Raw genomic sequence first — 26,706 nt, 5'->3', positions numbered from 1 at the left:
TGGTTTTTCATATAAAGGTCTCATATTTCAAATATAGAGAATTTTGTCAAATTTATAAGAATGAGTCATTCTCCAATTGATAAATGTTCAGAGGATATGAACAGGCAGTTTTCCAATGAAGAAATCAAAATGATAGTCATATGAAAAAAATGTTCTAAATCATGTTTAATTAGAGAAATGCAAATTAAAACAACTTTGAAATATTGTCTCATACCTATCAGATTGGCTAAAATGATAGAATGGCAAAATAACAAATGTTGGAGGGAATGTAGAAAAATTGGGACACTGATATACTATTTATGGTATTGTCAACTGACCCAATCATCTTGGAGAGAGATTTGAAACTATACCCAGAGTTATTAAATTGCCTTTACCCTTTGACTCAGTGTAATGTAATACCCAAAGAAAGCAATATCACTATTAGGTCTGTTTCTCAAGATGATCAGGGAAATAGGAAAAGAACCTATGTGATCTAAAATATTTATAGCAGCTGTCTTTGTGGTGGCAAAGAACTAGGAATGGAGGGGATACCCATCAATTGGGGAATAGCTAAACAAATTGTAGTGTATGATTATGATGCAATACCACTGTCTTGTGAGAAATGATAAACTGAATGATAATGATGAGAAATGAATAATGAGAAATGATAAAATAAAAAAATATTTTAGAAAAACATTAAAAGACTTGCATAAAATAATGAAAATTGAAGTGAGCAGAACCAAGAGAACATTGTATACAGCAACACCAATATTGTTCAAAGAATAATTGTGAACAACCAAATAACTTTGAATACTATAAATACTCAAATCAACTATAAAGGACTTATGAAGGAAGAAGAAATATACCTCCAAAGAAAGAACTGTTAAATAGAAGTGTGCACAGTATGGTTTTACATATATTTATAAATCTGTTAAAAAATCAGTTGTTTTTATGTTTTTAAATTTTTTCTTCACTTTTACTTTCAGTTACAAATTCTTCCCTTCCCCTTCCTCCTCTCATACCCACTGAGAAGGCAAGAAAAACAAAGCCCATTATCAATATGTGTAGCCATGCAAAACAGATTTTTTTAATTAGCCATGTCCAAGGAAAGAGGAAGGGTAGGATAGGAGGAAGGAAGGAGGGAGAGATGTGAAGAGGAAGGAAAGAAGAATACACATGATTTGATTTGCACCCTAAGATTCATCACAGAGAAGTTCTCTGTCTGGATGTGGATAGGATGTATCATCATAAATCCTTTGGAATTGTGGTTGGTCATTGTGTTGATCAGATTTCCTAAATCTTATCCTTTCATTATTGTTGTTATTGTATAAATTGTTCTTCTGGTTCTATTTATTTCACTCAGCATCAGTTCATATAAATCTACCCAAATTTCTCTGAAGCTATTCTTTGATAATTTTTATAGCACAATGGTGTTCCATCACATTCATATACCATAACTTGTTTAGCTACTCCCCAATTGATCAGCTTCCCCTTAGTTTGCCACCACAAAAAGAACTTCTATAAATATATTTGTACAGATTGATTCTTTTCCTTTTCCTTTGACCTCTTTATGGTATATAATCAATAAAGATATTGATCAAAGGGTATGCATAGTTTAATAGATTTTGGTCGTAGTTCCAAATTGCTTTCCAGAATGGTTCACAGCTTGTATAGCCATGCATAAGCAGCTTTCCAGAAGAATGCTATTGTGAACAGCTTTTAAGGTTCTGATTACACAGTATAGTGAACACTCTATTTATTCCATAACAAATCAAAGCAAAACATTCACAATAAGTTAAAGAACAGCATTTACAATATTACAACTTATCACAGAAATTCAAAATATAGCATTCACAACAACTTATCACAGAAAATGGCCACATAGTTTCCACAACAGTGGTCACAAAGTTTTGAACAAAGAACAATCATTTAGTAACTCAAGCATTCACAAAATCCTTAATTCAGTCACAAAGTACAATAGTCAAAGTCTTCTACTCATGGGGCATACTAGGTCACAAATCAATTACTTATTCAGTTATCAATCACTAAGTACAATCATTTAGTCAATCAATCATCCTTCATTGTTTACTATTCAATCATTAGAAAATACACAGACCATCCACCCCTAGGTCACTAGTAAATTTACAATTTCACAATCAATACACAGTATCCAAGTAAAGTTTTCTTTCAGCTTGACTTGGAGTGGTTTCTCTGATTCCCTGGATCCCCTTCCATGGTCCCAGATCCTACCTGGATTCACCAAACTGTCACCTGGGTTAAAAGGCAGACAGCCCCCAGGCCCTCCTCCAGCTCTTTGTACAGTTCCTGCTCCACACTGGAGCTCACAGTATCCAGTCCTTCTCAAATCCTTCACAGTCTCTGTTGCTGAGAAGACAAGGCTCAACAAAGCCACAAACAGGTTTATGCAAAGTACCAGCATCACAGTCATGTTTCCTTAGTCTTTGGCAGCTCCAAACTGGCCCTCAGAAATCCTCAGCAACTCCTCAGCAGCTCCACTTTGCCCTCAAAAATCCTCAACAGCCTCAGCAGCTCAGGCTGGCCCTCAGTTATGACTGGCTCTCAGAAATCCTTAGCGGCTCTGGTTGGCCCTCAGACTCAGCAGAAGTTTCAGCTGGTTCCTAGAATCAAAATCACTCCATCCAGGTTTTCAAAATAAAAAATCATTCTCTCCAGCCCAGGGCAGGGAGCTTTCCTCTTAAGCTTCTGATCCAAGAAGGTCAGGTTTGTCTCTCTCTCTCCAGGGCTTTTCCTTATACATAGTATTGCTCCTCCATTTTCAGCCCCTTCCTGTTATGTCAGCAACAGTAATTCATACCTTCTGTTTCTTTAACAGAGGCTTGATTAACTAAGTGCTAAGTACCTGTTATCTTTGCCAATACAAAGGGATTGAATTACATTACTGTTACACAGCTCTACCCACAGTATATTAAAAGAACCATTTTTTCTGATAGCTCCTTCCCCATTTGTCATTTTCATTTTTTGTCAATTTAGCCAATCTGATGTGTGTGAGTTGACAAATCAGAGTGGCTTTAATTTTCATTTCTCTAGTTATTATTGATTTAGAACATTATTTCATATGGCTACTGGTAGTTTGGATTTCTTCTTCTGAAGAGTGCCTATTCATATCATTTGATGGTTTATGAAATGGAAAGTGGCTCTTATAAATTTAACTCAGTTCCCAATATATCTTAGAAATTAGACTTTTACCAGAGAAACTTTCTGCAAAGATTCCCCACCCCACCCTCAGTTTCCACTGGTTTGTGCAAAACTTTATAATTTTATATAATTAGAATTGTTTATTTTACCCCCCCTGTTCATTTTTATCTCTTGTGTGGTCATGAATTCTTCCTCTATGCATGAATTTGATGATAATTTTTCCATATTCTTTTAATTTGCTTATGATACCACCTTTTATGTGTAAACTACTTACTCTTTAGAAGTTATCTTTGTATATATTGTGAGTTGTTCAACTCACCTACTTTCTTCTAGACTATTTTTTCTGTTTTTTTTTCTACAGTTTTTGTTGAATCATGAGTTCTTGCTGCAATAACTAGGATCTTTGGTTTTGTCAAATAATAGGTTATTGTGCTGCTTTTCTTCAGCAGCTTGGGGATAGATTGTATACCTAATCTATTCCACTGATCAACCTCTCTATTTCTTATCTATTATAATTTTCTCCCCATAATTATGACTTTGTAGTGTAGTTTGAACCAACTTCCTTCACATTTGTTTTTCATTGATTCCTCTGATATTTTTTACCTTTTGTTCCTCCATGTGAATTTTGTTATTATTTTTTTTCTCACACTGTGAAGTAGTCCTCTGGTTGTTTCATTGATATGGCACTGAATATGTAAATTAATTTAGGTTGCATTGTCATTTTTACTTTGTTGATTTAGCCTCTCAAGAACAATCAATATTTCTCTAATTGTTTATACCTGCATGGAATATTTTGTAATTTTGTTCATATGGTTCTAGTGTGTGTCCTGTCAGGTATTTTATATGGGCCATGTCCCAAGTATTTTATATGGGCCATGGTTATTTAAAATGAAATTTCTCTTTTTTTCTTTCTGCTGAATTTCGTTGCTAATATACAGAATATAGATGATCTGTGTGGGTTTATTTTATATTCTGCAATTTTACTGGTTGTAAATTATTTCAATTAGTTTTTTTGGACTTTATTAATTTGTTTGTTTATTTTTAGTTTACAAGATTCAGTTCTACAATTCCTTGAGTTTCAAATTTTCTCTCTCCCTTCTTCCCCTCCCCCTCAATTAGTTTTTTAAGTTGCTTCTCTAGAGTTCTCTAAAAAACAAAAACAAAAAACACCATATCATCTGCAAAAGTGATAGTTTTGTTTCTTTTTTGACAATGCTTATTCCCTTAATTTATTTTTTCTTATTATTATAGTTAGCGTTTTTTTTTTTTTTATGAGCAATCGGGGTTAAGTAACTTGCTCAAGGTTACACAGCCAGTTATTTCTGGGTGTGGTGCTAAGTGTTGGAGCCTAGATTCGATCCCCAGGTCATCCTAACACTGGAGCTGGTGCTCTTACTCGCTGTGCTACCTGGCCGCCCCTATAGTTAGCATTTCTAGTACAATATTGAATAGTAATGAGATAATGGACATCCTTGTTTCACTCCTGATCTTATTGGAAAGGCTTCTAGCTTCTCCTCATTATGGATAATATTGGTCCTTGGTTCAGATAGTTACTACTTAAGCTCCATTTCTTCCTTTCCTTTCTAATGTTTTTGACAGGAATGGCATTGCATTTTGTCAAAACCTTTTTCTGTATCTATTGAAATGATGTATTTTTTTTTTGCTGTTTTTCTTCTTCTTATGGTCTTTTATGATTATAGCTTTCCTAACATTGAGTCAATCCTGCCATTTTGAAATTCAGCCTGATTATAGCTTATTATCTTTGTGATATATTGCTGTAATCTCCTTATTAGTGTTTTATCTAAGTTTTTTGCATTGGTATTCATTAGGGAATTTGGTCTATAATTTTCTTTCTCTATTTTGATGTCCCCTGTTAGGATTCAAGAATATATTTGTGTCATAGAAGTAATTTGGTAGGTACCCTTCTTTATCTATTTTTTAAAACAGTTTATATACTATTGGAATTAAATGTTCTTTAAATATTTGGTAGAATTCACTTGGAAATCCATCTAGTTCTGTTTTTGTTTTTCCTTTGGTGGTTCAATTATAACTTGTTCAATTTATTTTTTCTAAAATAAGATTAAAGTATTATTTTCTTGTTCTGCTAATCTGGGCAATTTACATTTTTATAAATATTTGTCCATTTCATTTAGATGGTCAATTTCACTGGCATGTAGTCAGGTGAAAGAATTCCTAAAATAGCTTTTATTTCTTCATTTGCTGTAAATTAACTTTTAAGAAAAATTGTGATACTGATAATTTGGTTTTCTTCTTTAAAAAATCAAATTAGTGAATGACTCGTCAATTTTTTAAAATAGCACCTGGTTTTTATTTATTAGTTCTTTTTTATACTTTCAATTTTGTGGATCTCTCCTTTGATTTTCAATATTTCTACTTTGGAGTTTAAAGGTGGAGAGGTTATTTGGTGGCTTTCTAGTTATTTTTATTATTATTATTAGCATGTCCGATTCATTGATCTGCTCTTTCTCTCTTTTTGATGTAAATATTTAGAGATAGAGATTTTGCCTGAAGTACTGCTTTGGCTGTATCCCAGAAATTTTGGTATATTGTCTTGTTATTGTCATTAGTTTTAATGAAATTGCTTATTGTTTCTATGATGTGTTCTTTGACATAACCATTATTTAGTATAATGTTATTTTTAGTCTCCTACTAATTTTTGATCTGTGCTTTAAAGTCCCTTTGTTGAATGTAATACTTATTGCATTATGGTCAGAAAAAGATGTATCAAATATTTCTGATTTTCTGTATTTGTCTGCGAGGTTTTTATGCCTTATTTGTGAAAATGCCTGTGCAGCTGAGAAATGGGTATTGTTGTTGTTCAATCATTTCAGTCCTGTCCACTCATTGTTATCCCATTTGGGGTTTTCCTGACAAGGATATTGGAGTGGTTTGCTATTTCCTTCCCCAGCTTGTTTTATAGATGAGGAAACTGAGGCAAACAGTTTTAAATGATTTAGCCAGGGTCACACAGCTAGTAAGTGTCTGAGACCAGACTTGAACTCAGGTCTTCCTGGCTGTAGGCCCAGTACTCTATACATTGAATCACCTCGCTGCTTTAAAAATAGACATACTGGGGCAGTTAGGTGGCACAGTGAATAGAGCACTGGCCCTGGACTCAAAAGGAGCTGAGTTCAAATCTAGCCTCAGACACTTGACACTTACAAACTGTGTGACCTTGGGCAAGTCACTTAACCCCAATAGCCTTCCCTGCCCCTCTAAAAAAAAAAGAAATAGGCATATCCCTTTCTATTTCCATTCTGTATTCCTCAAAGATCCTCTAAATTTTTGAAAATTCTACTCATCTCCTTAACTACCTTCTTTTTTATTTAATGGTTAGATTAATTCAGATCAGAAAGGGAAATTGAGATATTTTACTATTATAGTTTTACTGTCCATTTCTTTCTATAATTTATTTAACTTTTCCTTTAAGAATTTAGTTGCTGTGCCATATGTTGTATATATATTCGGTATTGCTATTAATTCATTGTCTATAGTATATTTTGGCAAAATATGCTTTCTCTGTTTGTATCTTTTAATTAGGCCTATTTATTGCTTTTTCTGTATCTGAGATCATGATTGCTAACTTTTTTTTAATACTTCAGCTGGAACATAATATATTATGGTCTAACCACTTATTGTAATTCTATGTGTGTAATTTTGTGTCAAGTGTGTTTCTGGCAAAAACAAAAACATATTTTTGCATTCTTTTTTCTAATTCATTTTATTATTCTCTTCCATTTTATGGGTAAATTCATTTCATTCATATTCATAGTTGTAGTAACTAAGAATGTATTTTCCTCCATCCTAATCTTTTATCCTTTTCCTCCTATTCCTTCTGTAAGAGCTTTTTTTGTTTTGTTTTGTTTTTGCTTCTGACCACTACTACATCCCTTAATCTGCCCTCCCTTTTAATCTCAACTCCTTTTCTCTTAATTCCCTTCCTTCTTTCTTCCCACCTTCCTGTTGGGTAAAATGTTTTTCTGTATCCAATTATGTCTGAATGTGTATTCTTCCCACTTTTAACCAGTTCAGATGAGAGTGAGGTTCAAGTGTCACCACCTCCCTTCCTCACTGTCCCTTCTATTGTATAAAGTCTTTCTTGCATACCTTACTTTTGTGAGATAACTTTCCCCATTTTTGTCTCCCTTTACCCCTCTACCAGTGCATTGCCCTTCCTCACCCTTCCATTTTTCTTTTAAGATTATCCAAAAACAATAGACTACTACCTACATCCTCTGTCTAGTTAGATTCTAAGACCCCTTTATGAAAATATATTTCTGAGGGGTTACATCTATCTCCCTATATGAGTATAAATGGTTTAACTTTGTTTAGTCCCTTATGATTTTTCACTCATGTTTATCTTTTTTATGCTTCTCTTAAACCATGTGTTTGTAAGACAGTTTTTCTGGTAACTGCTAATCTTTTCATCATGAATGCTTAAAAGTCCTCTTTTTGGTTAAAGGCCCATTTGTGTTCTCTCTAGGTTATTATCTAGTTTGATTGAGTAGGTTATTCTTGGTGGTAAGCCTTTGTTTTCATGATTATAATTTTTCCAAGCTCTCCATTCCTTTAGGTGGCTGATAAATTTTCTGTGATACTGGCTGACTCTGTAGTACTTGAATTCTTTCTTTCTGGTTGCTTCCATAATTTTTTCTTTGACTTGGGAGTAATAGATTTTGTTATAATATTCCTAGGAATTTTCATTTGTAAATTTCTCCTTGGAGATGAACAGTAGATTCTTTTAATTTCTATTTTTCCCCTCTGATTCTAAGGTATTTGGGCAGCTTTCTTTTATGATTTCTTGAAACATGAAGTATGAGTTCTTTGTTTTTTTATTCATGGATCTCAGTTAATCCAATGATTCTTAAATTATCTCTCCTTGATTTGTTTTCCAGGTCAGTTGTATTTTTAAATATTTCACATTTTCTTCTAATTTTTCAGCTTCCTGACTGTTTTATTGTTTTTTGATGTCTTGCAGAGTCAGTCACTTCCATTTGGACAATTCTAATTTTCAAGAAGTTGATTTCTTCAGTAAAGTTTTTTATGTCTTTTTTACCTTTTCATATCTTTCCCCCCACCCCATAGCTCTCATTTGGTTTTTACTATTTTTATTTAACTATTTCAGAAATTCCTGTTGGACTTCTGTACAATCTATATTTTTCTTTGAGGCTTTGCTTATTGATTTTTTACATCATTCTTTTTTTCCTATATTTGTGTCTTGGGCTTCCTTGTCACATAGTAGTTGTATATGACTTTATTCTTTTTGTTTGTTTGCCCATTCTTCCAGCCTATTTTTTGACTTTGTATTTTATGTTCATGTTGTGTCATGTGTACTTCTAGAGGGGATATCTGGCTTGAGCATCTGTCCTTTTATATCCTTCTGGTGCTTTCACAGGTCATTCTGGAGACCTGTAAATTTTCAGTGCCTCCAAAGTAGTGTTCTCCAGGAAGATATCTGTTCATTGCCCTCTTGGTCTGAGCTCTGAAAGTTCCTGACTGAAGCATGCATTTGTTGGCTTTTAGGTAATTGGATTTTGGTAGACAGCTGCTGGACTCAGTCATGGGGAGGTTCTGTAGGTTTACAGCAACTGAACTGTTGGAACTTTTTTGGTCTGAGACTTCTGCCCAAATTATTCCATTGTAGGCTTTTATGTTGGGCTAAAGGCTAGGACTGAGATGATGCTTTGCTCCTGAGCTTGGAGTCACACAGCTACATTTTTGGACTTTGTACTTTGCTAAGTATATAGCTAGGGTCCATGTTGGTTGCATGTACTCCACTCTGCCCTGCATCTTTGACCCAGAATTGTGTAATGGGACAATACAGCTGTCATATGGCACTTGTCCCTTCATCTGGTGCTAGTTCAGGGATCCCTCAGAATCTCATCCTTCCCTGGTACTCTGTCTTAGTTGTCCTTCTGTCCCTAGATGTTAGGATGCTCCTAAATGCAGCCCCTGTGGTGCATTCATGTTGAGCCCCTGTCTCCAGTATCTGTTGACTTCTTTGTCTCCCTAAGTTGCCCTGACTGGAAAAGTGACTCATGACTTTTTCTTGGCATTCTCAAATAGGTCTGGTGAATTTTCTTGGTCATTGAGGAGGAGGTATGTTGGGCCAGCTAGGCAAAAAATGGTTCCTCTCACTCTGCCATCATGATTCTGTCTCCAGTGCCTTTCTCTTTCAAGCAAAAGGAGAACAGTTTTGTGGGTCTGTAGCCTTTGATTATTGTCCTCATTCTTAATTTTTAAAGTTGTTAAAAATGAGAAAAATTTGGTTGAGTGCAGTGCTTTATATTTTTCTGTGAAAAACAAGAAGAATTTAAGTTACTTTTTGCTTATGTAGCCCTTGATTATTTTTTCCTGTGGCTCAGTGGCTGAGTAAAAATATGCTTCCCTATCCCTCACTAGAAACAAGTAATAAGGATATTGGCATGTATTTGGAAGATTGCTATTCTCTTCTTATTAAATGGGACCACTGAGGTATACGCTTTTTTGATACAACTATTAATTAGCCTAGTATTTATCAGGAGCGTACAGCAATAGAGGAGTTACAGTATTGTCAGTAAAATTAATGGCTCATTGTGTTGTAATCCTGTTTCTATGCAACCAAAAGCAAATGGAGTATCTAAAGAAAGTGAATTTATGCTTGGTTTCCAGTTGTTTGCCACCACACACACACACACACACACACACACACACTCACACACACAAGATGCCTATGAATATTTTTGTATATAGGCACTTTTCTTCTTTCTTTGATCTCTTTGGGAGTGTAGGCACAGTAGTGGTATTCTAGGTCAAAGGGTATGCACAGTTTTTGTAATTTGGGAGCCTATTTCCAAAGTATCCATTAATTAGGCAATAGTTGAACAAACTATGGTACTGTCAGTTCTGCCTTCCTAAAAATCACTGCACTATGCAAGATTGTGCAATGAAGACCACAGGGCTTATGGAAAAAATGGGGTTTGGGGCACAATACACAGAAACTTTGTTAGTGACACATTTAAAAAAAGATAGGAACCTAAGAAGAAGTCAGCACAGTTTTATATATGTCAAACGGTTAAGAAATACATAAAGAGTATAGTCAATAATGGTGGCACCTGCAGCTTTGGACCGTTGCTCTACCTATGTCCCACTTCCCTTGGGACCAGGCAAAGTCTAGGGCTATAGGCGAGAGAGGAGGCCTCACCAGGCTGGGGCCATGAAGAAAGAGTAAAGGCAGAGTGTGGAGTGCCTGAGTGTGGACCAACTCTCCTGCACTCATAGTTCCGATTGCATTTGAAGATATATAATAAACATAACACTTTGAAAAAGACCTAAGTTTTCTTATGAAATTGGCCTTCAGAAAAGTTGGACCTCCTAAATTATTGTGAGGTAGGGCAGTTTTCTGCCTTTGTGCTATTGTTTCTTGAGGGTGAAATTGCACAGAAGCAAATGTAGCAATCCTTTGGAATAAATTCATATTTTCAAAACAAGCATTATAGCAGAAATGATTATATATTAATAGAATGGGATATTATTGTGCCATAAGAAATGATAAAGGGAATGGTTACTGAGAAATCTGGTGAGACTTGAATGAACTGATGTGGGTAAAACCAGGAGACCAATTTATCAAAACCAAGCAAACAAAACCAAAAGAAACCCAACAACATTATAAAAAGAAACAATTTTGGAAAATTTAAGAACTCTTAGTGCATTGACCAACCATGATTCATTCCAGAGGACTAATGATGAAGCATGCTACCCACCCACTGACAGAGCGATGATGGACCCAATGTATAAAATGTAATATATATGCATATATATATGTGTATATATACATATACATACATACATATATATACATATATGTGTGTGTGTGTATATATATATATATATATGTATATTAATGGACCATGCAGGAATTTGTTTGCTTGACATTGCAAATTTGTTATGAGGTTCCCCATACCACCAACAATGGGAAGTGGGTGGGAAGATAGGTAAAAGTGAAAGAAAATAGATTTTTGTTAATTGGAAAGAATTTTAAGTGAAATGGAAAAAAAGTGAACATCCTTTGAACTCTTCTTTTATATATGCATCTTCAGAGAGAAGAAAATATTCCATTGAATCTCCTGAATCTGCTATGAAGAGGATTTAATCACTACCTTGTCATGATCTGTTCTCTCTTCTCAACCAGCGTATCAGCAGTCATAAAAATGTCCAGTACCTTGTTAAATTCAGCCACAGGAATTGTTGTTTCCCTCCTATGTCAGTCAGTCTTGTTATGTGAAAAGTCAAACAAACTCTATACTTGATGCTACTATAATTTAGAGACTGATATTTCCTTGTGACTGGAAACTCAATAATTGTTTTAGTGTTTATCATTTGTACAATTCTTTACTTATATCCAATAGGGTAGGATCTTATATTTAGAGCAAGAAAAGATATTAGAGATCCTTTAATATCAGATCATAAAAAATCAGTGATACTGTCACAAGAATCAGAGATCTAGAACTGGAAGGGACCCCAAAGGCCACCAATCCATCCCCTTCTTTTACCTTTTAAGAAAGGTTGGATTACTTGCCCAAAGTTGTTTCAGTTATGCCTGGCTCCTCATGATCCCATTTGGGGTTTTCTTGGCAAAGTTACTAGAGAGGCTTGCCATTTTCTTTTCTGGCTCATTTTACAGATGAAAAAACTGAGGCAAACAGGGTTAAGTGACTTGCCCAGGGTAAGTGCCTGATGCCAAAGCTGAACTTTATCCACAGAGCTACTTATAATGCTTCAATAGTTGTGCCTACTCATGAACGCTTTTTCTGCATTTCAAATTCCCTGTAACTATTCATAATGATGATAACAATAATTGCAATTAGAGGTACTGCTCTTACATTTTCCTTGTTCTTTGCCATGAACCACCTGTCAGTATTTGGGGCAATGCATTTTGAGCTAGAGTGCTGTATCTTAGGAGTTAATTTAGTGACTATTGTGAGACAATAAACTAGAATGAGTTGGCTCTTGCATCCCACTGAGTATAAGGCATGTATGGTTAAATATAAAAACTAATGGTGTAGATCATAAGTGCTCTAGGAATTCAGAGAAAGACAAGAACAGAATAGACTGGAGTTAATTGGGAGTGGTGGAGAAGAAGGAATTTGAGGTAAAACTTGAAGAAGGATGAGTATGATTTGGATAGGCAAAGTCTGGAGTGAGAATAAGTATGGCATGTTAACAGGGCATTGAGGAGACTGATGTAGGCATTCATAGGGAATAAAGTTGAAAGACTAGGGTGGGGATAGGTTATGAAGGAGTCTGAAAAAAGCGGTGTGAGTTTGGGCCTTAACCTGTGGACAATGGAGATTTACTAAGAGAGTCTTTATTTATTCCCTTTTTCTTTTCTTATTTCCTCTGAAGGCAGCCCCAGTTAAGATTAGAGAGAACGGGAGGGATATGGTGGAAAGAAGAGCCTGAAAACATATATTCAAGTTTTGGCCTTGAAATACTTTCTAACTGTGTGACTATGGCCTAATTTGTGACCACATATATGCTGTTTACTTGCATTTCAAACATTAATTTCAAAAGTTTATAAGACAGAATGATTTACATGAACTTTGAGATTTTTAGATATGCTTCAGAATTTTTATGCACAACTAGGGATTTTAAATACTACTCAACAGAAATACTTCCTGAGCCCAGTTTTGCACAGAGAGGAAGCTAAGTTGGCAGAAAGAATTTGACATGTTATATATGTGCCATGCATAAAATATGCTATGATAAGATCACATGTTCTAGAGTGCTAGAATCAGGAAGACCTGTATTCAAATCGTTCCTCAGACATTTATTCTCTGACTTTGGGCAAGACACAAGCATGAACTCCAGTTTCCTCATCTGTAAAATGGGGATAATATTTGTATTTTAACTACTTTAAAAGGTGACTATAAGGTTTTAGTTATATATATATATGTATATATATATATATATATACATATATATATATATATATATATATATAGAGAGAGAGAGAGAGAGAGAGAGAGAGAGAGAAAGAGACATATACACACACACACATAATATGTTACAAACTTTCGAGCACTATCATCCTTTATTTCTTATCAGGTGTTCTGCTTGGTTTTAATTTCATAATCATCAGGTGTTTCACCACCTCCACAACCCACTAGCTGGGTACTTTCTGCTTTCTGGAACTACCTGTCCCTTTTCAGTTTCTTTTTATATATTGTCTTCCTCCATTAGATTGTTATCTCATTGAGGGCAAGGACTGTCTTTCTCTTTTTTCATATGTATCACCAGTACTTAACACAGTGCTCAACACAAAATAGGCACTTAATAAATATTTATTGACAATGGACTATTATTGACTATCAGTGCAGCGAATATTACTGAATTTTTAATGTTTATATTTGGCATGAGAGGTTTTCTTGTCTTAAGGGACTTTTGGGAATTTAAAGTAGCCCAAAAGACATGAAATACATGGAATTTTAATGTGTCATGGGTATTTAATTTGTGGAGGTTGTACATTTGGAACAGACAATAGAAACAAATACGTTGGGTCCAAAGTTGAAAAGGAAGAAGTCATTTGACAGGATTGCTTTCTGAAAATTGTAAATCTCTAACAACCCCAAGCATCTCCTGGAAACAAAGATCAATAACCTATTGTTGTTTCTGAATGGCTATATGAGACACATAATACAACAGTCTCTAAAGCACTGAAAATGAGTATCATAGAAAAGGCAATGGGGAGGCACCTGGTAATCATTAATAGGCTAAAGCTTACAACCAATGAGGAAGTTTGGAGGAAAGGAGTAAGAGATGTCCCCAGAAATGTAAAATAGGATGATGTGAGGGGCTGGTCACGTGGCAAGGTGAGACATGACAGGTGGACAGCCAGAATGCTACGCTGGTGTCCTTGTGACATGAAGAGAAATCAAGGAAGGTCTCCACCTTATTGGGCAGACACTCTGTGATGAACTCAGGGAAGACATGAACAAGCATCACGGGCTGGCCAGGCATGGTTGTGATCTGCACTGTAGGAGGGAATATCAGAATTGCCGAGAACACAGATCCCTTTGAATATTGAGCTCACATGCTGCTTATTATTATTATTATTATTATTTTGCCTTTTGGAGGGCAATTGGGGTTAAGTAATTTGCCCAAGTTTACACAGCTAGTTTTTTGTGTGTGTTAAGTGTCTGAAGCCAGAACCGAACTCAAGTCTTCCTGACTCCGGGGCTGGTAGTTTACTCACTGCGCCACCTAGCAGCCCCCACACGCTTATTATTTTTGCTCAGGTCATCCCTTATTTGAATTGGGAAGCCAGCCTTGTCTACCTAAGAAAAAATGTCTCTTTATTAATTTTTCCTTCATCAAGGTAGCATGTTCAACATTTAAATTCTAGACAGTAACAGAGACAAAGGAACATAGGGTAAATAATATAGTTGATTCCAGTGTTTTTGTTCACTCATGTCTGACTCTTTGTGACCCCATTTGGAGTTTTCTTGGCAAAGATACTAGCATGCTTTGCCAATTCTTTCTCCAGATCATTTTACAGATGAGGAAACTGAGGCAAACTGGGTTGAATGACTTGCCCAGGGTCATACAGCTAGTAAGTTCCTAAGGCCAAATTTGAACTCAGAGAGAAGAGTTTTCCTCACCCCAGGCCTGGCATTCTATCCAATGCACTGTGTAGCCACCCCAGATCACAGTACCTAATAATAAACTAAAATTAAATAATTAATTAAATGATTATTGTTAAATAAATTAATAATAAAAGCTACCTTTCATAATAAAAGTCACCTTTAAGATTTGTCAAGTGCTTTACAAGTATTTTCTTATTGATCCTCACAACAACTCTGGGAGGTAGGTTCTATTATCATTCTTATTTTAGTGAAGTGAGGCAAACAGAGGTTGTGACTTCTCTGGGGTCACACAGACTATCTAGTAAGAAGCAGAATTTGGACTCAGTTCCTCCTGACTCTAGTCCAGTGTTCTTTCCACTGGGCCACCTTATTGCCTCTAGTATTAGCAGCAGTAGGGCAGTTAGGTGACACAGTGGATAGAATACCAGGCCTGGAGTACAAATGCAACCTCAGACTTAATAGCTATGTGACCCTGGGAAAATCACTTAACCCTGTGTGCCTCAGTTTCCTCATCTATAAATTGAGTTGGAGAAGGAAATGGCAAAACATGCCAGGATATTTGCTAGGAAAACCCCAAATGGGGTCATGAAGAGTTGGACATGACTGAAAAATGATTTAAGAGCCACAACAAAAATTAGCTATAGTATTTAGAATCATAAAATTGTTGAATCCTAGAATTTTAAGGCTGGATGGAACCTTAGGGAATCTTAGAGAACCTTATCTACCTCCCAAAATTCTTTTAAGAGCAGCAATAAAATCCTGCTTAGTTGGGGAAGCTATTGATCCTGTACCCTGATTTACATTCTTAGTACATGAAGAATTTTAAAAACATCACAAAACAAAATGCTCTGGAGTCTGATAAGTAGAATGTTGTTTTCCTAAAATCTCATGCTTAGTACTGGCCTTGGGAGGAGCATTAAGGGCTTTTCCAGGGATGATGGGTGAACATAGTGTCTTAAAGCAAAGGAAACAGAACAGGTGTGAAATTGTACAGATCACACTGTAGGAAGGAAACTAATTTCTTTTGGTACCTTTTACTGTTCACAATACCATCTGTCATTACAAAAAATTATTGGGAAAGGAAGTGAGAATTCCTATCCCTCAGATTTAAAGTGAGTCCCAAACTCAATTCTAACATCATTTTTTCCCCAAAATGACTCCACTACTGCTATCTCAGTAGGCATTACCACTGCACATGCCCACTTAGGAGAAATAAGATTTTTGTTTGTCTTTTCCATGATTTCCATGGGGGATTATCAATCTGCATTTGTTAATTAGTTTATGGTCTGATAATTGTCCACCAGACACCAACTAGTATAGTTCCTAAAAGTCAGAATTAAAAAACAAGGCGAAGAATATAAGTAGAGTATAAAACTGAATTCTAATAAGTTATGGATTACCTGTAATACTGACATATAAATAGATGAGTTAAATAAAAAAAATCTCAGGCAACAACATGGAAAAATAACATGAGATACACAGGAGTTTAGGTGTGTGGATTCTTTGAAAAGGCAATCAGTTGGATCTCCATAACACCATGGGGTAAATTTTCAGTGCTAAGTTGAGCCACATTGCTGCCATTAACATTAATGAGAGTTGGGTTGCTAACTCCCTCTGTGCAATACTGAAACCTATCCTTTCGAACTCTGCAAATTAAAGTCAAAATGAAATGTTAATTGTATGCTGAGAAGGTTGGAGTTTAACAAGGGCTTTTGCCCCCGACTTCAGTGTATCACATTTAACTTTAAAGGTGGCACAGTTCTTATGTATTGTATTAAAATTGTATCTTATGCTGCCCCCGAATAATTGAAGTCATACTTCTATACTCTTATTACTAAATGTGCTCATTCTCCATTGGCATTTACAAAATTGAAGCATGCTCATAATGCTGAAAAATTAAAGGAAAGAATTTATTGTTTTTATCATTCAGCCATATCTAACACTTTGTGACCCCATTTAGGGTTTTCTTGGCAAAGATATTGGAGTTTGTAATTGTATTCTCAAGCTTATTTTGCAGATGAGGAAACTGAGGTAAATAGGGTTAAGTGACTTGCCCAGGATCATACAGCTAATAGATGTTGAGGCCAAATTTGAAATTGGGAAGAGTAGTCTCTGATTCTGGGACCAGTGCTCACTGTGCCACCTAGCTACCCGAAGAAAAGAATATCATTCTAAAAAGTCAAAAGTGCTTTTTAATTGTAAGTGGATATACCCAGGGATCACTGTTCAAATAGTAAGCCTCAGGAAGAAGAATAATGGTACCTGTTTCCATATATAAATAGTGCTTTAAGTTTTTTAAAAAATATTTTCCTCCCAACAAGTTGGTGAGATAAATATTGTATTCCTATCCTCAACTTACAAGTGAAGATGTCATTGGTCCTCTTAAAAATGAAGGAATAACAACAGTATTGGATAATACAGTAGAACCCTGGAGAAAGTTCCTTGTCTTTTCTCTTTGTGGCTGGGTATTCCATTATTAAATTGTTGGCTAAAAAACCTGGAGAATCAATTGATTTTCTTATCTTAAACTCTTTAGAACTGTTGTTAATGTTTATCTGTGTATGGAAAAAGGAGCTACAGAAGTGAATAACAGTAATGTGGAAAGGAGGAGAGGATTACTATCATCTGTTGGAGGGAATTTATAGTCTTAGAGAGTTGTACTGAGAAGTTAAATGATTTGTCCCATAAATATTAAAGGAAGACTCAAATTCAGGTCTTCATAGCTTTGAGACTGACTTTCTATGCACTATGCACATTGCCTCTCTTTGTTAAAGAAAAATAACTGGAAACATCCTCTCCCCATTTTATGCTAGTCATTATTTTCTACCAGTTTTTCTCCAGAGCTGAAAATCTGTGGCAAAATTTGGTATTTGTTCTCTTTCTCCCCTTTTATCATCCCCTGTTGCAGAATGAAGTAAATATTTAAATGACCATAAGGCAGGAGAAAGGAAAAGGAGGGGCAGGAGGCAGGTAGCTCCCTAGGTAACCCATACACTAGATAATCAGCCCTCAGACAATCAGGAGTTGGCTATAAATCATTTATTCTAAATTATGAAGAGCCCAGTATGAGAGTCTTAGTAGCTGGTAGTTAAGGAGTATGGGGAGTGAAGCAGGATAACTTCAAGAGTCTATTTTGACAAACTCTTGAGAGCCAATCTGTTTTAAATTTTCTACTTCCTCTGGACAATTCACTGTGTCTAGTTCCCTTCCATGTTTGCTGATGGGCTTTCACTAACAAAAGAAGTAGCAAAAAGTTTTAGTAGAATTAATCTTAACCAAGGAGAGTTAAATGTGATAGAAGGACATCTTTGAGCATGAGACATCAACAAGATATCTAGATTTATAAGGTGAGTGAATCACAGTATATTAGAACTAGAAAGGAGTTAAATTCAAATCCCTTCAGTTTTCAGGTGAGGAAAGGGAGACTTAGAAGGTCAAACCCAAGATATCCAATGAGTATTAGGGTAATAGCTCTTACTTTAACCTGTTTGGATCTGGATCACTGTCTGGGGTGAAGGTCCTGGGGTACGTGACAAGTGTGCCAGAGCACGTGGAGGCTTCAGAGAGGGCAGCCAACTAAAAGCTCCAGCAGCTGAGAAAACCCCAGCAATTGGGAGAAAGTTCCCCCCTCTGGTAGCAGAGTTCTACTGTGACAAAAAGCTCAAAAGTCAAGTAATTGAGTGGCAGCATGAGCAAGCAAAGGAAGCTAAGCAAGCATAGCAGTCAAACCTTAGATTCCTTTTATGGGGACAAAAAGGATCAAAGCATGGACAGGAGGAATACAACAAAGTCAGAATTCCTGCACCAAAAGCTTCCAACAAAAGAATAAGCTGCTTACAGGCCATAGAGGAGCTTAAGAAGGATTTTGAAAACCAAATAAGAGAAGTGGAGGAAAAATTGGGAAGAGAAATGAGAATGATGCAAGAAAATTATGAAATGAGAGTCAACAACCTGACTGAAGAAAATGAGACCTTAAAAAAATAGACTAACTCAAATGGCAAAAGAGGCTCAAAAAGCCAATGAGAAGAATGCCTTTAAAAGTCGAACTTGCTAGATGGAAAAAGAATCTAAAAAGCTCACTGAAGAGAATCATTCCTTCAGAATTAGATTGGAGCAAATGGAAGCTAGTGACTTTATGAGAAATCAAGATACTATTAAACAGATCCAAACAAATGAAAAAATAGAAGGCAATGTGAAATATCTCATTGGAAAAACCACTGACCTGGAAAATAGATCCAGGAGAGATAATTTAAAAATAATTGGACTATCTGAAAGCCATGATAAAAAAGAACCTAGAAATCATCCTTCAAGAAATCCTCAAGGAAAATTGTCCTGATGTTTTAGAACCAGAGGGCAAAATAGAGGTTGAAAGAATCCACTGATCACCTCCTGAAAAAGATCCCAAAAAGAAAACTCCTAAGAATATTATAGCCAGGTTCCTGAGTTCCCAGATCAATGAGAAAATATTAAAAGTAGCCAGGAAGAAACAATTTGAATATAGTGGAAAAACAATCAGGATAACACAGGACCTGGTAGCTTCTACACTGAGGGATTGAAGGGCTTGGAATATGATATACCAAGGTCAAAGAAGCTAGGATTAAAACCAAGAATCACCTACCCAGTAAAACTGAGTACCATGTTTCAGGGGGAAAATATAGTCATTCAATGGAATAGAGGACTTTCAAGCATTCTTGCCAAAAATTCCAGAGTTGAATAGAAAATTTGACATTCAGATACAAGAAGCAAGAGAAGCATGAGAAGGTAAATAGGGAAAGAAATCATAAGTAACTTATCCAAGTTGAACTACTTACATTCCTACATGGAAAAACAATAATTGTGGGTAGGGGAAAAATGGGGAGAACATTTGTAACTCAAAATCTTGTGGAAATGAATGATGTAAACTAAAAAATAACTTAAAAAACCCAAAAAGCACAAAAGGAAACTCCAGAAACCCCTTTGACTTTTACATTTGCAGTATGAACTCTTGCTTGACTCTTGTGGGGAAATAAGTTGAATGAGAAAATGTTGGTTTCCTCTCCAGGGATAATGAATTTGTTCTTTAAATTGTCTTTCAAACTCTTCAGATAGCTAGCTGGGTATCTTCAGTATGGATATATTTCCAAGATGATGTTCCTAAAAAACAGGTCTGACTGTTCTACTCTGCTTCTCAGAAGGCATCAAGGACTCCCTGTTTCCTGTAGGATCAAAAACACATACTTCTTGATTTGGCATTTAAAGACTTGGCCATCTGATTCTAGCCTAACCTTTCTGTTTCTATTACACATGACCCTATTTCATGCACTCTCCATTCTAACCAGATTGGTTTGCTTGCTGTTTCTCAAAAATGACCTTCTATCTCCTGTACTCATGACTTTGGAGGGTATTCCCATGCTTAGAATGCACTCCCTCCTTAGCTTTCTTCAAAGCTCAGTTCAAGTATCACAAGCAACATTAGGTCTTTTTCTTATTCCCCAAAGATGGTGTCACCACCAAAAGTTATTTTGAATTTTTAAAATTTACTCATACGTATCCTCATTTCCCATGTTTGAATGTAAACTCCTTGAAGGCAGAGGATGTTTAATTTTTGTATTTTTATCCCTACCATCTGGTACAGTGACTGGCACATATTAGATGTTTAATTAATATCTATTGATTGATTAATAAATGTTTGTTGACTTGTTGAATGTAAATCTTCCCTTTTGGTCATTTCTTCTTGTTCTGCCTTTCAGGAAGATCATTGTCTTTCAGGAAGATCTTTGTCTTTCATATCATATTTCATTATATATTTGAGGATATTTATTGTTACTCTCCGCCTTCCCCTCTTCAGAGCTAATAATTCACCTCCACATTTTTCAATTTTATTTGTTCTCTCTGAATTCTGAGACTGCATCATAACTCTGCGATAGCTTTGGTTACCTCATCCAGTCCTTCAGTGTCAGAGCTATCAGAATAAAACAGGCCCAGCTTCTTTGAACAGTCTCTGACCACTTTGTTCTCTATCTCAGCCTGTTTTCCTGATCTCTCATATTGTGTTGCCTGCTCCGATGTTCAGATAAGCCTGAGGTAAAGAAAACAACATTGACAACTCATGCCATTTTGGTGTCATCTGTTATTAAGCTATCCTCTTTCATTTGACAAAAGAACATTATTTCTCTTTGTCCTCTTTTTGTGTTTACTATATTTGAAAGAATGTTTTCCCAATTTCCTTTGTCTCTTACAAGTGACAGTATATCTGTTTGGGGCATGGTTTCTTTTTTTAAATCTTTTCATTGTAAGATTGTGTCTAAGAGGTTAGAGACTAATATATGTCAGGAAAATGGGGGCTTCTGTCATTCATTTTCTTCCTTTTCTTCTGGGGAACTATTTACTACAATGTGTGAGAGTCAGGCTATAAGGGAAAATGATAAAGTGGGGAAACAGAGACCTTGAAAACTCATAAATTGAAGAATTACTGTGGCATAATATTATGACTATTGCTTCTCAAATTTTGAGTTGGATGACTATTGATTATACTTTTTCACTGACTTATTCCATTGTCTTGTGTGAATTTTTTCCTCCCTAAGGCACAAATTCATTTGGAGGTGGAGGGGAGGAGAGGGGAGGACTGTAATAGTGATATTAGAATGATCCATAGTATGGTGAAAAAAATAACCCACAGCTCTAAAAGTCCAGAACATATGAGTTGTAGTCCTGTTGATGCTTCTTAGTGATGTGACCACAGGAAAAACAATCTTTCTGAGATCTGCTTCAAAATAGGGATAATAATACCCGTCTTTTCTACACAATAGTGTTGTATCAAATGAAATAATGTATGTCAAAGCACATTGTAAATTCTAGAGTGCTATATACATGTAAGGAATTATTATTATAGTTTGAGAGGTTGTATACTTGTGTTGTACAGGCCTTAGTTTGGGTCTGTATCCATGTATGTTAAACTAGCTTGACAGTCAAGAATGTTCCTTAGGCCAATGCATGTGCATCGAATTGTATTGGGTTAAACCAAAGGTCTAAGCTATAGCCACCCTTGAAGTTTATACTAATAGTGATCATGAGAGGTTGACAAAAGGAGTCCTGATCTCTTCTGGTTAGGGTTGATGGAGGAAGAAGCCCATAAAAAATAGAGTTTTCCTTTCTTTGCTGTGAATTCTCTACATTTTTAGGGTTGAGGTTGGGATGCACCAGACCCCTCAGGACTAGTTTAAACTTGTTTAGTTTCCTTGGTATACTCCTGAGGGTTCTTTAGCTTATTATAAACCCAAGACTCTGGGGGAATAAACAATGAGGTATAGCAAATGACTTGGTAATTTTCCATTTAGCATTTGCTGAAATGAAAATCAGCAACTTGTTTTTTTTTTAATTTCTTAAAGGGAAATTAAATTGTACATTCAAAGAGGAGTGAGTTGGGGAGGGGGATGATCAATAGTGCAAGTTCTTACAGATGTTAGGGGATGATATCAAGCGCATAAATAGAGGATTATCCTTAGCAAGGGGAAGGGTCACCTATTGTTTAGAGGCTAGAGTGAAGGAGGAGAGCATGGGTAAAGAGGCAGAGTGATAGGGAGACATAAAGTAAGGGAAATTAGAAAGCTCATAATGGATGGTCTCAATTTTCTCAGTAAAACAGGAAGTAAGGTCATCTACTGAAAAACAGAGGGGGTAGGACTGGCATCTGGGTTTCAAGGAGAGAGGAAAGGTTTGAAACAGTCACTACAGGCATACAGAACATTCCAGGGAATCTATCAGGGAAGAATAAAAGGACTGTCATGCAGCAGGGAAGGTCCATTAAAGAAGATTCATGGATTTGTAGTGGAGCCAGTTGGTATGGGTGCATGATTTCCTATAAAAATAGGTAGTAGTTTGGGAGTAGGAGCACAGAAGGCAGATGGTATAAATCAGAGCTGGGTTTAAAGGGCATGGTTGGGTCGAAAGGCAGGGGTAGGGGATAAGGGTAGAGGAAAGTTATGATTGTATTGGTTCACAAGAGGGTCAATCTGTAAAGGCAGGAAAAGTGACACTGGAACAGGGTGTATTATGCTGTGACAGCAGAGAGAAATGGAAGGACTAGAGGTCATAGAAAAGATGAAGAATCAATTTAGGAGGAGTAGGGCAGAGAGAGAAACGAAAGGATAGAAAATTTTGAGCACAGAAGGGAATTTCGTAGTCCAAAATAGTTTTTGGTGCTGGTATAGTCTAAGGTATGACAACCCAATGAATGGATAAAGTAGAGTAGAGATATAGATCATGATCATGAGAGTTGAGGTTGATAAACTGGAAGAAAAAGATGTTTGAAGGGATGTAAATACTGTGAATCTTAAAGTTTCTAAGAATGAGGGCAGGAGTTAGGGTAGAGATGAAAATTGTGAGCCTAGTATGGAACTTGTTGAGAATGGGAGAGCCACTTGGAGGCTACACATGACAGGAAAAGGGATCTGGGCTGGATATAGAAGGATACAGTGAACCTCAAGGAAGAAGTTCTGGCTGAGTGAGAATGGCAGAGATCTTTTGGAAGTGGTAGGGGATGGAACAAAGAGTGTGCCAACTTTCTTGGCCTCGTGGTAGAGGATAGACTGAACAAAGGAGTAATCATTCGGGGAGAGGGTGGTCAGGGGTAAACTCTTTTAGAGAATTTAATTTTCTGTGCATTCAAGAAAATGCAAAAAGTGTGAGAGGAAGAAATTTAGAATGAAGGAATTTGTCATTGATAGGTTCCAGAGTACATATAGGGAAAAGATTGTGGAGGAGACTAGGGAATTGGTGGGGATGAAGAGGACTGAGTTTTTGAGCTCTGAGAGTATGGGAAGAGGTAGCAGAGAAAAGGCTTTTTCGCTTTGGTGGATGGTGGCTATGAACCACAAGGATTAGGAGAATTCAATTATCAGTTGAATGGAAAATTCAGGTGATCCAAGAGATAATGTGAGACTCCATGGTCATGGAGGCTGGGAACATCATGCATTCAAGGAGGCTAATGATCCCAGGCAATAAATAGAAAGTTGGAGCTGCCACTTAAAAATATTGATTCTTCCTCTTCTCTCCATATTTCTGCTATTTTCCAATACCTCTCACCCCATAGAACCCATTCTAGTTTACATTTTACAATTGTAGGAAAATGTTTTATCTTAACCCTATGCAACAGAGCTTAGGCATTATACGGATTGAATTCTAATGTCTTTCAGTCTTATTTTCCTTTGCATTATTCTGTTTATCATTAATATATGCATATATATGTTTGTATGTATATATACACACATATATGTATATGCATACACACATATATATACATATATATTCTGATTCTTCTTTCTTCATTTTCTGTCAGTTCAAACAGGTTTTTCCAAGTTTCTCTGTATTTATCATATTTGTCCTTCCTTTATGAGGTATTACATAATTGCATGATTACAACACAATTTGTTTAGCCATTTCCCAATAAATGGAAATTCACTTTTTTCCAGTTTTTCTGTTTAACCATCACAAACAATGTCTTTATTCATCAGTTTCCATCACAACACTTTAAAGGGACTGGTGCTAGCATCGATTGGAGGCATCGATATCCTTTGAAGATCAAAAGCTAAGGGAGGGCCACGCAGAACATGGGAACAACATGGACTGAAGGAGCTGGATTTTATAATGACATTTTCCTTATGGTTAAAGATTAGTCCAAGCAGCATCATTTTTGGTTGTGGTCAACTTCCCCTCCCCACCAAGACCCCCAAAACAAAACCCAACAGTTTCCATGTCTCTCACTCCAAGTTGTGGAATGATTTGTGGTGGTGCAAAAATCTGGGAAGCAGGATTAAAATCACTTTAAACAAACCTAGGGTCATATTTAGAACTGGATTTAGAATTGGAAGTAAGATTAGAAGTCATCTTATCTGATCCCTGTATCTTAGAGATGAGGAAGCTGAAGCTCAAAGACATAGTTCTTCCTCGTTGTTCTCTGTTTCAAGCACTACCCATCACTGAAATGTAGTCATCTACTTTGTTTTGGTGCAGTCATTTTTTGGTCATGTCCAACTCTTTGTGACCCAATTTGCAGTTTTCTTAGCAAAGATACTGGAGTGGCTTACCATTTCTTTCTCCAGCTCATTTTATAGATGAGGAATTGAGGCAAAGAAAGAGTAGTCTTCCTGATTTCAGGACCAGTCCTATCTACTATGCCATCTAATTGCCCACCTCTTTATCACAAAAGCTGTACCTAATTTGGTAAGTCTGATGGTATTTTGAGATATATCTCCTTCATTTTGAAATTAAATGCTGAATATCATTTTTGTGAAAAAAGAATAAATATCACCCCCACCCTACCTTTATACACTGTTAGAGTTAATCTTCAAATCTTTTAGGACATCTACCAGGGTGTAGAGAGCTGTTTGCAATGATTTATTATACCATATTCCCAAGTTGAACAAAACATCAAATGAAACCCATTAAATATGGAAAAAAAGATTATTGGAAAAAGTTTTCATTGATTGCACAACCCAAGGAAAGATCGCTCCCTAACTCCCCTCCTTCTTCTTGCAATGAAGCACAGGTGATTAATATTGTATCTCTCTTCTGTTTAGGACCGAAGATTCAACGATGAAATTGACAAGCTGACTGGATACAAGACAAAGTCATTGTTGTGTATGCCGATCAGAAACAGTGATGGGGAGATCATTGGTGTAGCACAAGCAATAAACAAAACTCCTGAGGGTGTTCCCTTCACTGATGATGATGAAAAAGTAAGACTGCATGCCTTTCTTGGGACTTACAGTGCTGCGTTGTTACTCTTCACATAGTGAGATCATTGATAATTGTCTTGACTGGAACGATTAAAGGATTCCCTTATTCAAAGAGGAATGATCTTTGAATCATCTCATGATAAGTGAATGCTTTTTCTTCCATAGTAGACTCTTGCATCGATATAATGGAAAAGAATCATGTATACTATATTTTTGGTTGTGCTTTATCAGAAGGATCATAGGATCATATTCATGGATCTGGAAGGGACCTTCAGGGTTGTTGTTCAGTAATTTTTCAGTCATATCTGACTCTTCATGACCTCATTTGGGGTTTTCTTGGCAAAGGTACTGGAGTGGTTTGCCATTTTCTTCTCCAGTTCATTTTACAGATGAGGAAACTGAGGCAAACAGGGTTACATGACTTGCCCAGGGTCACATAGTAAATGTCTGAGGTGATATTTGAACTCAGGTCTTCCTGATTTCATCCCCCACTTTTCCTGCTTTATTCAGCACACCACCTAGTTCAACTCTCATTTTACAGTTGGGTAAATTGAGACCCAGAGGGGTTTTACCTAAAGTCATATAGATAATAAGTGGCAGAGCCATACTATGAATCCAATTCCTCTAACTCAAAATAGACTTCTCTTTCCAAAGACTGTTGGGTGAGTCAGGAATCACAGATTCAAGCCTCTGCTCTACTTATACTAGCTTTGTAACATCAGGCAGGTTACTTAACCTCTCATTTTTTCCTCATCTGCAAAATGTAGATAGTACTGTGTTTCCCCGATAATAAGACCTATCCCGAAAATAAGCCCTCCCCTTACTGTGTAAGATTCCTCTAAAATAAGCCCTCCCCCGAAAATAAGCCCTATTGAGATTGCTACTGTAGTGAAGGTGATCCCCTGCACTACACACTACATTACGGTACCCTCTGTATGCACCGTCCCCCTCCCCCCAGGTGAAACGCACTCCACGCTCAGAGCTGCATCCAATCAGAGCTGCAGCAGTGAGTGCATCATCCTGTTCTTCCCCAGTGATTTGCTTATTGAATAAAGGTACATTTTTTTGTTCACATTTACCTGTTTATTAAAATTGCTGTCAATGTTCATTAAAATAAGCCCTCCCCTGAAAATAAGCCCTCTGGTGTTTTTCTGTCCAAAAAAATTAATAAGACAGTGTCTTATTATTGG

The 26,706-nt window shown here is 36.3% G+C and overlaps 1 protein-coding gene across 1 annotated transcript in view; it reads left to right on the top strand.

The window, feature by feature from the left end:
- The window catches only part of PDE11A (phosphodiesterase 11A), an 89,015-nt gene extending 63,391 nt beyond the window's left edge, over positions 1-25,624 (top strand). The window contains exon 2 of the mRNA XM_069068482.1: positions 25,358-25,624. Within this exon, the coding sequence (XP_068924583.1) occupies positions 25,358-25,573 (216 nt within the window). The 3' untranslated portion in view covers positions 25,574-25,624. The remainder of the gene's footprint in view (positions 1-25,357) is intronic.
- The last annotated feature ends 1,082 nt before the right edge of the window (positions 25,625-26,706 follow it).

The sequence above is a fragment of the Petaurus breviceps genome, unplaced genomic scaffold (assembly GCF_028583685.1).
Source record: "Petaurus breviceps papuanus isolate PSGF00001 unplaced genomic scaffold, PetGlider_PUasm1.0 90763, whole genome shotgun sequence".
NCBI classification, from domain to species: domain Eukaryota; kingdom Metazoa; phylum Chordata; class Mammalia; order Diprotodontia; family Petauridae; genus Petaurus; species Petaurus breviceps.
The sequence above is the reverse complement of the archived record's forward strand: the minus strand, read 5'-3'. Positions and strand labels throughout refer to the sequence as shown.